General features: G+C 41.0%; 1 protein-coding gene across 1 annotated transcript; it reads left to right on the forward strand.

The window, feature by feature from the left end:
- The first annotated feature begins 10645 nt into the window (after positions 1-10645).
- On the forward strand, positions 10646-12020 carry LOC147636620 (fasciclin-like arabinogalactan protein 7). The gene has a single exon (XM_086800066.1). It carries the CDS (start codon positions 10813-10815, stop codon positions 11644-11646), a length of 834 nt encoding a protein of 277 aa, XP_086656192.1. The 5' UTR covers positions 10646-10812; the 3' UTR covers positions 11647-12020.
- The last annotated feature ends 1300 nt before the right edge of the window (positions 12021-13320 follow it).

A 13320-nucleotide genomic window follows, 5' to 3' on the forward strand; every position in this document is an offset into this window, starting at 1 on the left:
TAGTTGTTGAGGCTAACAACCAACCCATTATGTGAAATGACTTGACCTTGGATGAGTAGGGTAGAGCTCTTGAGGAAGCTACACATATTCAGTGGACTGGTTGGCAACCTCTCTCTCTTCCCCACATTGTTGGATTGGAAGAGGCTCACGAAGGATTAGAGAGGGTGCTTACACCATTTGAGGGGCACTAGTTAGAGGATTGTACAAATTGACGTTGCCATATCCAATCACTAGATCACAGAGACCTTAGAAGGGTTTATCATTCGTGGTTTGGAGTTGTCTCTGGGACGGGTGTACCTCTATAGGTTATGGACCTCCTGTCCACTGGAGAGAACACTCAAGTCTTGCAAAATGGAGAGATGGAGAGGAGAATGCAAGGTCATACTAGTTTGCACCTTAAGCCACTCTTCGTAGAGTAACTCTCTTGTGAAGAGCTAGTGTTCTCAACCTTGCCTCCTTGCCACTACAAAGGAGCTATACAAATGTATGGGGAGCAAAGAGAGAGATCTCAACCCCTACTTCTATGCCACAATGAGTGAAAGCATGGAAGAGTAGACAAGAGAAGGATAGAAGGAGAAGAGAGCATACATCAACACCATCACTCACCCACATAATCCATAAACATGCATGCAACAAAGAACAAGAGAAGAGCATATAAGCAACTCAATCACAACAGCAAGAAGACTTAAAGAATGGGATTATGTGTTTTCTTATTGGTCAAAATGTCTTATATATAATACTCATTTGTACAATGCTCGGTTGCTCAATGAATGTCAGGGGTCCAATAAGCTAGTCTAAGCTACTTTCCTAGCCTAAATGTACATCACGAACATTATACAAGTCGTAAGCTCAGTATTTGACTATCTTTCGACATTACACAAGTTGTAAGCTCAGAGATTTTCCATAATCATTTTATGTGAAGCGCATTGTGCGGTACAAAAATATGGCTTGAAGAAGTTGTCGATTTTGGAGTAATGTTAGCAAATGTGGTTAATATATCTCCCTTCCTAATCATAGTTCTGTCCTCAGAATTGGTGAAGCTCCATGGGAGACTAGTGGTAGAAGCCACGAAAGTTTTAGTAGAAGTCAAAGCGGAACTTCGTGTACTGGGTGGTTTGATGGAAGGCTTTGTAACTTGAATATATTCTCAAAAGTGAGCATGTGCCAGCTTTACATCCATTGTACTCACTTGTAGTAGCTGAGATGAGCATTTGGCGAAGTGTGAGACCCTTGTTGATATCGAAAGCCATGTCTTGTTGGCCTTCGTGACCTTTGTCGTATCGTACCATTCTGGGAATTCTACCAAAAAGTACAATGATGAGATTGAAAAAGTGGATGGTGTGGCCATCAAATCTGGGTCTGGCACAACATCATAATCTTGGATAAACTTGTGCATAGTGCGAAGCGACAAGGGGTGGATCGAAGGGAAGTTAAACTCTAGCTTGGGATTCTTCTCTAGCTCTTGGTAAAAAAGGTCCCAGGTGTCCCAAGTCCATTTGCATTTGACTGGAAAGTAAAGTGGACTCATCCTGAGATATTACAGGGCATAGTAGTACTCCTTCCAATATCCGGTCTTTAGAAGATACGAACGTCGCTACTACACAAGTTGCTTGCTTATAAGAGCATGCGTGATTGGGCGGCACTAGCCTATGGTTGCTTATATCCTCCACTGTCCCACTTGCGATGAGATCGTGACCACTGCTGGAACTTCTGCTGTAGATAAAACTTGATGAGGCTTATGTCAAGGCGACCACTCATCTGGTTAGTATTGGGGGTAGGGTAGGGTATGGGCATTGCCTTTAGTCTAATATTTTGAGTGCTTGGTCAATGTCTATGTCGTCGAGAGGATCACACCAATTGAATGGACAGTTAGGGGGTTGCATTTGTTGCAATTCTTCGATGGGGGCTTCGAGGATCTCACCTTCTTCCAAGATCTGTGGTGGGAGAAAAAGGTGGTCGGCTTGTGAGATTGAGGCCTTGGTCAAGTTCATTGAGGACGTCCCCAAGAGAGGAGGGTGCTAGGGTTGGCTTGGGAGATGAGGGGGGTGACAACGATTCGAGAGGCAGGTGGGGATATTGAGGGGAAGGAGTGGCAAGTGGTGAAGTGAAGGCGAGGAGAGGTGTAGTTAAGGTAAAGGGTCTGGTTGAGGGGGAAAGGTGCCGAGGCTTGTTCCTTCTCTTTGCCTTTAGTTGAGGGGCTCAAAGTAGGTGTAGCTGAAGAGGAACCGCTTGATGATGAAGGGCCTTGGTGAGGTACATTGGGACCACCTACACATCATCATCTTTGTTGTCCTTAGTAGTTTTCGTGGTGTCCTCTTCTTCATCCTTGACTTCAAGTGCAAGCTTTATGGATTGATAAAATTCCAGGGCTTCTCGAGATTCCTCGCAGAGATGTCCTGGGGATGGACCATGTTGAAGAGGTGGTGTTTGGTGGTCCGCATCAATTGTAGTTGCTTCCAGATGCGATGGTATAATACACGGATTCCAAGGGGGGTATAAGCAGTGCTTGCCTCGACAGTGAGATGTCCAAATAGGCGTCATCAATGGCATGAGGCCATGTGTGTGCATCCACTAGATTCCCTAGGTGATGATGTTAATGGAGGCGAGGTATGGGCATAACTATTATGGACAAAGAGTTCGATCAAATCCCCCTTGTCTAGGTAGTTAGAGAAGTTAAGGACGTGACACCAGGATTGGAGGCTTAGGCAAAGGACATGGTGAGGAAAGCAGAAGATGGTGGAGGGCTCGGTGAGAAAAATGGAGTTTTGGAAGAAGAGCATGACAAGGGTGGTGTGGGAGGCATAAGGGACCTTGGAGAGGGTGGTGTGGGAGGCGTAAGGGACCTTGGAGAGGATGATGGAGATCTCCTTGTCGAGGAAAATGTTGTGCTAGAGGGTTGTGTTGGAGGGTGTGGTGTTGTAGCTTTGAGGAGGCTTGGGGTGGTTGGGGAGGGATGGCCAGGTTCAAGAGGTCGGTGTGGTGTTGTAGCTTGAGGAGGCCTGGGTTGGGGAGGGATGGCGAGGTTCAAGAGGTCAGTGTGGCCACATCCATCAAGCAATCCACCTTCTTCTCATCAGTGCTTATTGTGATTTGCTATGGTTGGGGTCTAGCCTTTAGCTTTGATGAAAGTTTCTTGAACTGCACTTTTCTTGGTCTCCAGCTGGGCGACGTCGGCGTGTTCCAGGTGGAGGGCTTGCTATGCCGTATTTGTTTGCTCCTTTTGTCGAGCCATATAAGCTATCATGTCCTCGTTCCCTACCACAGGTTCTGAGAAGGGAGGCGAAGGCAGTTGGGAAATTTGGGAGGTGGCATTGTGAGTGGAAAAGGGCCTATGAAAATCTTTCGACTAAAGCTAGGTTGCCTTCCTAGATCTAGCGGTGTGCCTCCATGATGTTTTGTGCCTCATGGGATGTGAAAAAGGACATGCTTTTGAATTGGACTGTTCTCCGGGCACTTTCGAGGGTGCTGTGTGGGATGGGATTTTGAACAAGGCAGGCTCAATATGACCGTGATTGGTACTTGGGCCTATGGCTGCTGGCCTGATGGGAGTATCCATGAGGTTTGTCTCTAAAAATTCTACAAAGGTCTCGCTCGAAGTGGCTTGTTGGTCTAGCTTCTGCCTCGTGGGTTGGAGAGTCGGTGAGGGAGGAAGCAACTATTGGGGTGGGGTGCAGAGAGGGCCTGTTTGGGGTGGCAATGCTTTGGTAACTGTAAGGCTCGAGGAGCACTTCCTAGGAGGTAGTGTAGTAGCATACTTTGGTGACGATCATAGCTGCCCCGAACTTGCCGGTCTGGTTGATGAAGATATTGTGGAGCTCATGATGAAAGTGGTCGGCCCAGTTGATGGCATAACCTTGCTTTAGGCGAGAATTCCATGGCCATGACAACGTGTGTTCCGTATGTCAAGATAAAATGTGTCGTGTGGATGTCGACTTTGTAGACGGTTTTGTAAGCCCAAAGAGCAGTTGATAACTTCTGTTCCTAGTCATTGCGTGAGGCTTCCATAGTGTTGGTCAAGATAGCATAGATAATCTTATTGGTGCTTTTCCGCTTGACCATTGGCTTGGGGATAGGATTCATCGCAACCTTTTACAAATTCGGATGCATCTCCAAACAAAGTAGGCATGTAGAACTTTTTTGGTGATGGTGTGTCTGTTGAGAAATGTCCTTGAGCTACCCCCCAGAGTGGGCTTTCTCAAGGATGGCGTATTCAAATTCTTGAGGATAAAACCTCATGTTTTCGTCTTGGCTGAACTTGTGCAGTTGCCTTTTGCAATCAGTTGGTAAGGGGTTGCCTTTTGACAAGCCGTTGTGCCCTATCGATTGAGAGGTCTCTACTGGGAGGAAAAACCATTAGCTAAATAATGGGTGATCTGTTTGCCATGTTCTGGAACCACACTGAGTTTGAAGAGCGGGGCATCAGGAAGTTCGTCCTCTACTCCAACCAATAGTTCTCTATTGGGGATGCACGACAAGCGATCATCGGCATGCACATGTTGTGAGCCTTTCTGTAGGGTCATCATGAAATCAAACTCTAGAAGGATCAGGAGCCATCGGGTTATTCTTCCCATGGAGCAAGACTTATTGACTTGGTAGAGAAGTGTGCGTGATGGTCTACGAAGAATACAAATTTGTTTAACAAATAATGGTAGTACCTCTTCATGGCATAGATCATTGAGAGTCCTTCTCGTTTTGTGGTGGTGTAGTTTTGTTTAGTATTATTCAATTGTGGCGGTTGGAAATGCTAACAAGGAAATCCATGTTGTGCTCACCTGGTTGTGCCAAAATGTAGCCAATTGTAAAAGCCGAGGCATCTATGCACACATGGAAAATAAGATCCCAGTTGGAGATCTTAGAATTGATGTGCTTGTTAGGGCTTTCTTGAGAGTGTTATAGGTCTTTTAGCACTCATTTGTCCACTTAAAGATGAGTAGCCTATACAAGGGTCTCACTATGTCGGCATACATGATTATAAATTGTCTATAGTATTTGGCACGTCCCATGAAATGTTGGACACCCTTGAAGTTGCTGGGTGGTGGAAGCTCAAGAATTAGCTTCACCTTGTTGTCATCAGCAAGGTGGAGATGCCATGTTGTTTAGAAACAATGTGGCCCAGTATTACTCCATCCCTTACCAAAAATTGGCATTTGAATGGGTTAAGGGATGTTTGGTATAATCTGCATTTTTCTTGTACCTTTCTAAGACACCAAAGATGTGCTTTCTGTTTGGAATTTACACAAAGGTTATCCATGAGAACCTCAAGGAATTCCCTAAGGTATTCCTTGTGTGTTGTGCACATAAAGGCTTTGGAAAGTGAATAAACTTATAACTATGTATACATAAGTACCCCACTCTATGGCAAATGCAGTTTTATGTGCAACATTTGGGTCTATTTCTACTTGGTTATAGCCCGAGAACCCATCAAGGAAGCTGTAGGGCTTCTTTCCTTCTACTCGTTCGAGTGCATGCTCCGTGAATGGTAGCGGGTAATAGTCATTTACCATGCCTACATTAATCTTTTTGAGGTTAACGACGGAGACCTGGATCTTCTTATTTTTAAAGGTACTATGACTATTGGGGATAGCCATTCTGTGTACTCTATCTCGTAAATGCATCAACCTTTAATGTTTCAAAGGATTTTGGTCCATTATTAACTATCTCAAAGCATTAAGTGAAGTTATAAAGAGTAGTTTGCCATAAAGAAAAGGACCTCATCAATTTTTGCCATGAGAGAGAGAGAGAGAGAGAGAGAGAGAGAGAGAGAGAGAGAGAGAGAGAGAGAGAGAGAGAGAGTTTAGAACTTGCTTACCACTTTCAAAAACCAATAGGAAAAAAAATCTCCGAAATGTTATATTTTGTGTGTGTGTGTGTGTGTGTGTGTGTGTGTGTGTGTGTGTGCACTGTGCGTGTGTGTGTACATATATTTTCATATTTATATGTGTGTGTGTGTGTGTGTGTGTGCACACGTGCATGTATGATATTTTCATTACATAAACATATAGTTATTTGTATGTGTGTGTGCATTATATATGTGTCTGTGTATTATATTTTCAAATGTATCATCTAAGCACAACCATCGAGGGATGTATTTAGTTCACAAAGTTATAGTTTGTCTCTATGATTCTATATATGTAGGTATTTTACAATCAAATTTGAAAGCTTTCAACAAGAGGTAGGTTTACATATTTATCTGCATTAAAGACAGTTTCTACCTAGATACTTATTCAACAAGAGAATAAGAGGAAATATAACTAAAATTATTTTGATAGGTTAATTAAGATTTACACCCTTAATTCCATGTGTTAATGAAAAAAATAGCCTTAGTGGGTTTTAGTAATTTGTCAATTAGATTTTTAGTGATGAATTATCATTCTTCTTTTGATTAAATCTATTAAGTAATGAAAGAGTAAACTAGAGTAACACAAATATGTTTGAAAAATGAAGCTCAAATTATGTCTATGTTAGTTTGATTTACATTTAAAAATTGGAACCATAGTGCATTTTGTTTTTAAGATATTGTTTTGAAAATTTTTCAAAGAAACAAAAGGTAATCATTTAAAAAGCTATCATAAAATGGGTAAAACTCAACTGTATATATGTATTTGATCAATTCCATCTTAGTTTTTGAATTGTGACCAAACTTCTTAATACATATATAAAATAGTTCACTTTCTTGAATTTTAAGTTTTTTAATTAGCCCAAATGATTAGGATGCATAGGTTTGATATAGTAAGTGAACATCACTTTCACACATTTCTTTTATAATGAACCTATCACATACCATAACAATATGAATCTTTTACAATTCTTAATAAGCATATCATAATCACTTTTTTACAAACCATTAATATATATTCTATTTCCAAAGATGACATAAATAGTGTCAATTAAGACTTTATATTCCTCTTTTTTTTGCTTCTTCTATTTTCAAGCAATTTAGTGAAAGAAATCATGGTGATCCCCCATCATTGATGTCCATATCTCATTAAGCTCTCTCACACCCTACCTTTACATGTTTAGCTTAACTATCAATTTCACACACTCAATTACATGGCACATAAAAGACCGAATGTCAACCTCATTGATCTCATCCTTCCCTTTAAGCTTTTAAGAGTTAACTAGCCAACTAGATCAATGAGAATTCCTTCTTCTCTAAAAAACATCCATACGAGTAGTCTTCATGCATATGCAAGCATGTATCAAGGACAATATTAAAGCATTCATATGCTCCACAAGTGAACTTTACTTTTGGATTTACTATTGATATTCTATGGGAATATATTTTATTCCAAAGAAAGAGTCTTAAGCTAGAAGATCACAATCATGACAATCTGTCGAATGGCCACATAAAACTTTAGTGCATATAAATTCTAAAGACAAACATGTCACTATTGGCCCAACATACACATGGTCATCTTTGAGTTGTCCTAGTCACAACCACCCTCCACTTGACATCTCATCTAGCAGTGTGGCACGCATCACTCTTTCAAATATATTACATATCAAGATATGGGAGAATGGGAGCCCTTACTTAAACACAAGTGAGATGATGATGAAAGCGTAATGCATATTTTTTTCCAAACGTATGTAACATTTTGTGTTTAAAAAAAGAACACAACAAATGGTATTTCATTGTAGATCTCAATAATATCCATATGAAGGCATCATTCTTTTATATGATCTTCAGCATTCTATGCATTTAAACTTCCCCTCTATAAGATTTGATTTGATAAATACTTTGCACAAAATTCCAATATTTCATAGAATAAGTATCTAGGTAGAAATTGTCTTTAATGCAGGTAAATATGTAAACTTGAAGAAACTTTTACCATAGAGATAGACCTCCAAGAGTTTGGCATGCTAGTTTAAACTTAATTAACATGAACATTTGCATCATTCTTGTTTATTATCTTCTTCGCCTTCAGATTATGCTATATTTGACTTGTCCATTTTTCTCTCATGATCAATTGACACTTATTTACTCTATTCTTCACCTATAGATTCGCTAGGTTTTTTTATGCATGCCTATGAATTGCAATGTGATACACCAAATTTTGGGCTATAATAAAAATATAGGCTACTGATAGCTCGATTAGATGCTCCAAATATATAGCTCTCCTAGCTATATATTTGCTATTCTAGTTGTAGGCAATGAATATTTCTTCATATACCCACAACAACTTATGAATCTCCAAAAACAACTTAAGAATGTGCAAAATGGCTTTCTTAGGTTCGTGTGATTTTCATTTCATATAAGTCACCAGTGTCTCTGATTGCCTAAATGTATAGAAATCCCACTAGAGCTAATGGAAATGTAGCATTCAAGATCCATTCAAGTGGCCATGTGAACAACTCTTAAATCTTACAATTAACTCACCTAAATGCTTCCAATTTAGAAAATTTGAGTTTAAGAACACCATACCCTCGAAGTCACCTTTCTAGATTGGATCCAAAAGGTAGGAAATCAAAGAATAGGTAATCCTTTCAATAAAGGCTTGAGCCTTCACATTTTAGAATCTATAGCATCACTTTGAAGTTTGATATGCAGCTATTGGACAAGTGAGATCTCCAAATCAATAGCATGCCATTATCATCAAAACAAGCACAAGTGAGATGCATCACTTTGAAGTTTGATATGCATCTATTGGACAAGTGAGATCTCCAAATCAACAGCATGCCATTACCATCAAGCACAAGTGTGGTTTCAATATCAAAGATTATAACCTTCAAATGTGATTATGCACACGTGGTTTCAAAATCAATTACATTGTGTGGTTTCAAAATCAAATAGCGTGATGACCTAAGTTCATATTCCAAGTGTGGTTTTGAGAAATTTTAGAGCTTACCCATTATTTGTGGGAGAATTTAACAAAAGGGTGAAACTGTTGTGGGAGGTATGTTTTCCCATCTACTTTGCTCATCCTTTTCAGTCCATTGAAAACGAAATCCTTATAACGGGTTAAACAAGTGATTAGTTACAATAACATGCCCTATTTATCTTGGGTTAGATTTGTCTAAAAAGATTCTCATGTGAGTGACTCTGTGTGTGTGTGTGGGGGGGGGGGGGAGAGAGAGAGAGAGAGAGAGAGAGAGAGAGAGAGAGAGAGAGAGAGAGAGAGAGAGTAAAGCATACTAAATTCAAGGGAGACTTTAATTATAACAAAGAGTAAAACAATGGGCCATATTCTAGACTTATTGATTAAGTCAAGCAAAAACAAAAATAACCCATCATAAAACAAAGGGACTTATACTAGACTTATTGATACATGCAATAAAATCAACACGGTTATAAGCAAAAATAAAAATAACCCATCATAAAAACCATGTAATCACCATGAAATATCACAAGTCAAGGTGCCCACTACCCTTGATATGCAATCAAAAACACCCTCTGCCTCAATTCTAGAGCCTAGCATGGGAAGCAAACCAATGCAACGTGTAAAGAGCTCAGAAAACCTAGTTTCAAGTGTATATTACATGGCTAGAATTAGTGTTAGAAATAAACTTTTTTTTAAAAGTAGTGAAAAAAAGGACAACCTTCAAGTTCAATTAGTTTTTATTGACAAAATGCATCGATTAATCGATTTTGTAACTCAAATTCTAAAAAATATCTTTAAATTCAAGGCTGAGCAAAATTACAATCGATTTTTCTCAATTCTAGCCATGAAAATTACACTCAAGGATGGTTTTTTTCTGACACTTGCTAGAATTTAAAAATCCTAGTTACTATTTGACATTGTCTTTATTTTCAAGGGACAAAAATAATACACACGTTAGTTATAATCTTGGCATTTGTCTAATTTTAGCGGTAAATCATGGGAAAAAACTATGGAGGTGAGGTGCAGGGCTCGAAAAAACCATATTTTTAAAATAAGAACAAAAATCTTAAATCTATCCGGTTTTTGTTCTATAATATGCCGGTTTTAAATCTTAAATATGAAAATCATTCCTTAAAATAAGGGCTACTTAAAATCTCAACCGGATTTTCTTAATTCTGGGTACAAATACACTAGAATGCCGTTTTTTAAGAGCCGTGGTGAGGTGCACGTGTGAAGGCCCTAGAGAGCACGTCGACCTTAAAAAGTACACTAATACTAGGGGTACTTCAATTCTTCAGCCTTTATTTATTTATTTTTTTGTGTGTGTGGGGGGGGAGGGGGGGGGGGGGGGGGGAAGAATCTCAATTTTGAAGTGGAGAGGCTGGTGAGCTCAATATGTGTGATTGGGTTAAAGAGGTGATGTTACTAAAGGCGTTGGGTGACAGACAATGGGTGACAGACAAGCTTTATTTCACCTAGAGGGGTGGGCATTGGTGGTGGGCGATGGTGGGGCGGTGTGTGTGTGTGTGTGTGTGTGTTAACACAACCACCGGAACGGCCACGCCCGATCTACCTACCCAAGGAAAAGAAAAAAGAAAAAAGAAAAAAATTAAAATGCAAGGAGTTGGGGGAGTATTTTTCATACGGGGAGGAAAATTTCGAAATATGTTTGAAAATTTGCCACCCTAGTCATATATGCTCAGCGTAAGCCGGTACACTCCACCATATTTGCAGCGCTTCTCTGTCTGGCCAGCTGGGTTGGTTTTGGTGTGGGCCCCCTCCTCATCCTTTTCCTACTCACTCACGGGTCACCCTGCTGCTGCTCTTAATCAAACACACACATATAAACTCCTCGACCTTAAGCTTAATATGCAGCGTGTGCTTTTCTGCTTGGCTATGCGACAGCTGATTTAAGCAATATATACATAGAGAGAGAGAGAGAGAGAGAGAGAGCCCGCTTTGCTCTCTTCCATTCTTTGCATTATCCATCGCTATGGAGCTTCCTGCATTTCCCAGATCTCACCCCCTTCTCAACCTCATCCCTTCCCTTGCGCTAATTCTCCTTGTCCTTGCCTCCATGGCCATCGCCCCCACACCTACCATTGCAGCACAAGCCCCTCTTGCTTCCCCCTCGGCATCCCCTGCACCTGCACCTGCACCTGCTCCTTCTTTTGTCAACATAACCCAAATATTGGTGTATGCAGGGGACTATAGCACCTTTGTGAATCTCCTGATCGAAACCACGGTCGGGGAGAAGTTCCAAAACCAGGCCAATCAGACACAGGTCGGCATATCCATATTTGCACCCACAAACGAGGCCTTCAACAGCCCACCAGCCTCTAAACTCTTGAAGAACCTCACAGACCAGCAGAAGATGAGCCTGTTGGAGTACCACGCCCTCAATAACTGGCAATCTCTAGATGCGCTGCAGCACAGCTCACAAAACGTGACCACCACGTTTGCTACCTACAATGGAGGTGGGAGGTACCAGTTCAACATAACAGATGAGCAGGGGACAGTGGAGATTCTCACTGGCTATAACAAGGCCAACATCACAAGCACTCTCTACAATCAAAAGCCTTGCAGTATATTCGCCATCAATGCGGTGTTGCTGCCTGAGGATCTCTTTGGCCTGCCTTCACCTGCGCCTGCGCCCTCTCCTTTCTCAGGCTCCCCCTCTCCATCTGCTTCTTCTTCTATATCAACTAACCCTGCATCAGGGCCCTCTTCGGACATTAGCTTTGCCCCTGGACCCCCCAGCTTCACCCCTCCTCTCTCCTCTCTCCTCCTCACCTCCCTCCTCTTCTCCAAGCTCCTCCTCTTCTGAAACCCTGCACTCTTTGCCCTCCGTCAAGCCACTTCCCTCTATCCTTACTGCCTCCCTTCCTTTTGGGCCGCATCTCTTCTGTTATAATCTCAACAACCCATCATTCATTTTGAGTGCTTTTGGCAGAACTAGACTTGGGCTGGAGATTCTTTCTCCACTCTGAAGTGGGTCGGATTTGTGTTTGGGAATACATTCCTCTTTTATTTGAAATCGCTAGTTTAGCTTGAATTTTTTTCCTTCCTTTTCCTTCTCGAGTGTTTTGGGGAAAATCCTTGCCATTTTGTCAGCTTGAGGTGCTCTTCTGCAGATCTGGGTTTCGAAGCAGAATGGCAAGGTTGAATACTGTATTCATTTAAATAAGAGATTTCCGGCTCTGTGTCTGTGTGTGTCTCCCTCTCTCTCTCTCTCTCTCTCTCTCTCTCTCTCACATACATTTATATACATGTTAAAAAAGACTCAAACGGTTCTTTAACAATTGATATGTTTTTTTTTGGGTTAATCGTTTGACCTTTCAGGATGTAACCATGAATGAATACTACTTCAGTTGATCATGATGCTTACTTAAGCGATTTAAGTTTGCAAAACAAATGAAAACTAGATCTAATTCATAATTGTTCAGGAACGCACGAGCGGGCATCACTAAATTGCAAAGCGTTTTCGTATTTGATGTCTCCCTCTTCATTGTCATGTGACTAGTTTTATTTCCATTCTAAGAAGGGGGGTTTCACAAGCGGGCGCCCCACAGGAAATGAAATTGAGGGCCAAGCGTTTGGAGTTCACACAACTCGACAAATAGATTATATAGTAAAGGCCACTAGTTCCAACCATAACCATTTGATTGGTCTAATGTTAAGGCAATTATACTCTATCCGTGGGGTCACAGGCTCAATGCCCAATGAGCGCCCTTTGTTCTGATTTCGATGGCGGATAGATTTTCATCCGACCTTGGTATGCCGCCCATAAGTTTTTGAAAATGCCACCCATGACATGTAAAGGTCCCTAATGCTATTGGTCCGGTTTTTGAAAATGCCACCCATGGCATGTAAAGGTCCCTAGTGCTATTGGTCCACGTAAGAGAATGCCCTTACAACTCACCTTTTGGGCGTTGCATCCCGAACGGTTGTGAAGCCCACACCCTAAGTGGGTGTGATCTTGCACCAAGAATCAAGTGATGAAGGTTGGTTCAAGAGGCAAGTAGCCTAAGGACTTAAACAAACTAAAAAATATGTGGTCCACAAAAATGTGAGTTTGATCTTTAAATGTATGAGTATTTTACTTTGCTTGATTTATCAAAAATAAGTCATCACATGATCTAGAGGAAAGTGGAAAGCTCTAAGGTTGTAACTTGTGTTCCATAGCTTGAAGGAGGTAGCCAAGTACCATCAAAACTATTCAAATATTGGATGTAACTCATCTCCAATCTAGCAATGGAGCCTACTCTACCCTACTTCAACATTTTCTCATTATTACTTACACTCTTGCATTGCCTTACACGAGCAAACTTTCCTTAAACAATATGGCGAAAGAGAATATTCTATGCTTTGATGATGCATATGAGCATAAAATCTAAAACATAAATACAATGCTTACATTAAAAAGCATCCACACATGTAGATGACCTTTCGTCGACTCGGAATGAGTATGGTGGCTTGACTTTTGGGCCTAGATTTAGGG

This window comes from Cibotium barometz, chromosome 7 (assembly GCF_041138505.1).
Source record: "Cibotium barometz isolate CiBa-2024 chromosome 7, ASM4113850v1, whole genome shotgun sequence".
Classification (NCBI taxonomy): domain Eukaryota; kingdom Viridiplantae; phylum Streptophyta; class Polypodiopsida; order Cyatheales; family Cibotiaceae; genus Cibotium; species Cibotium barometz.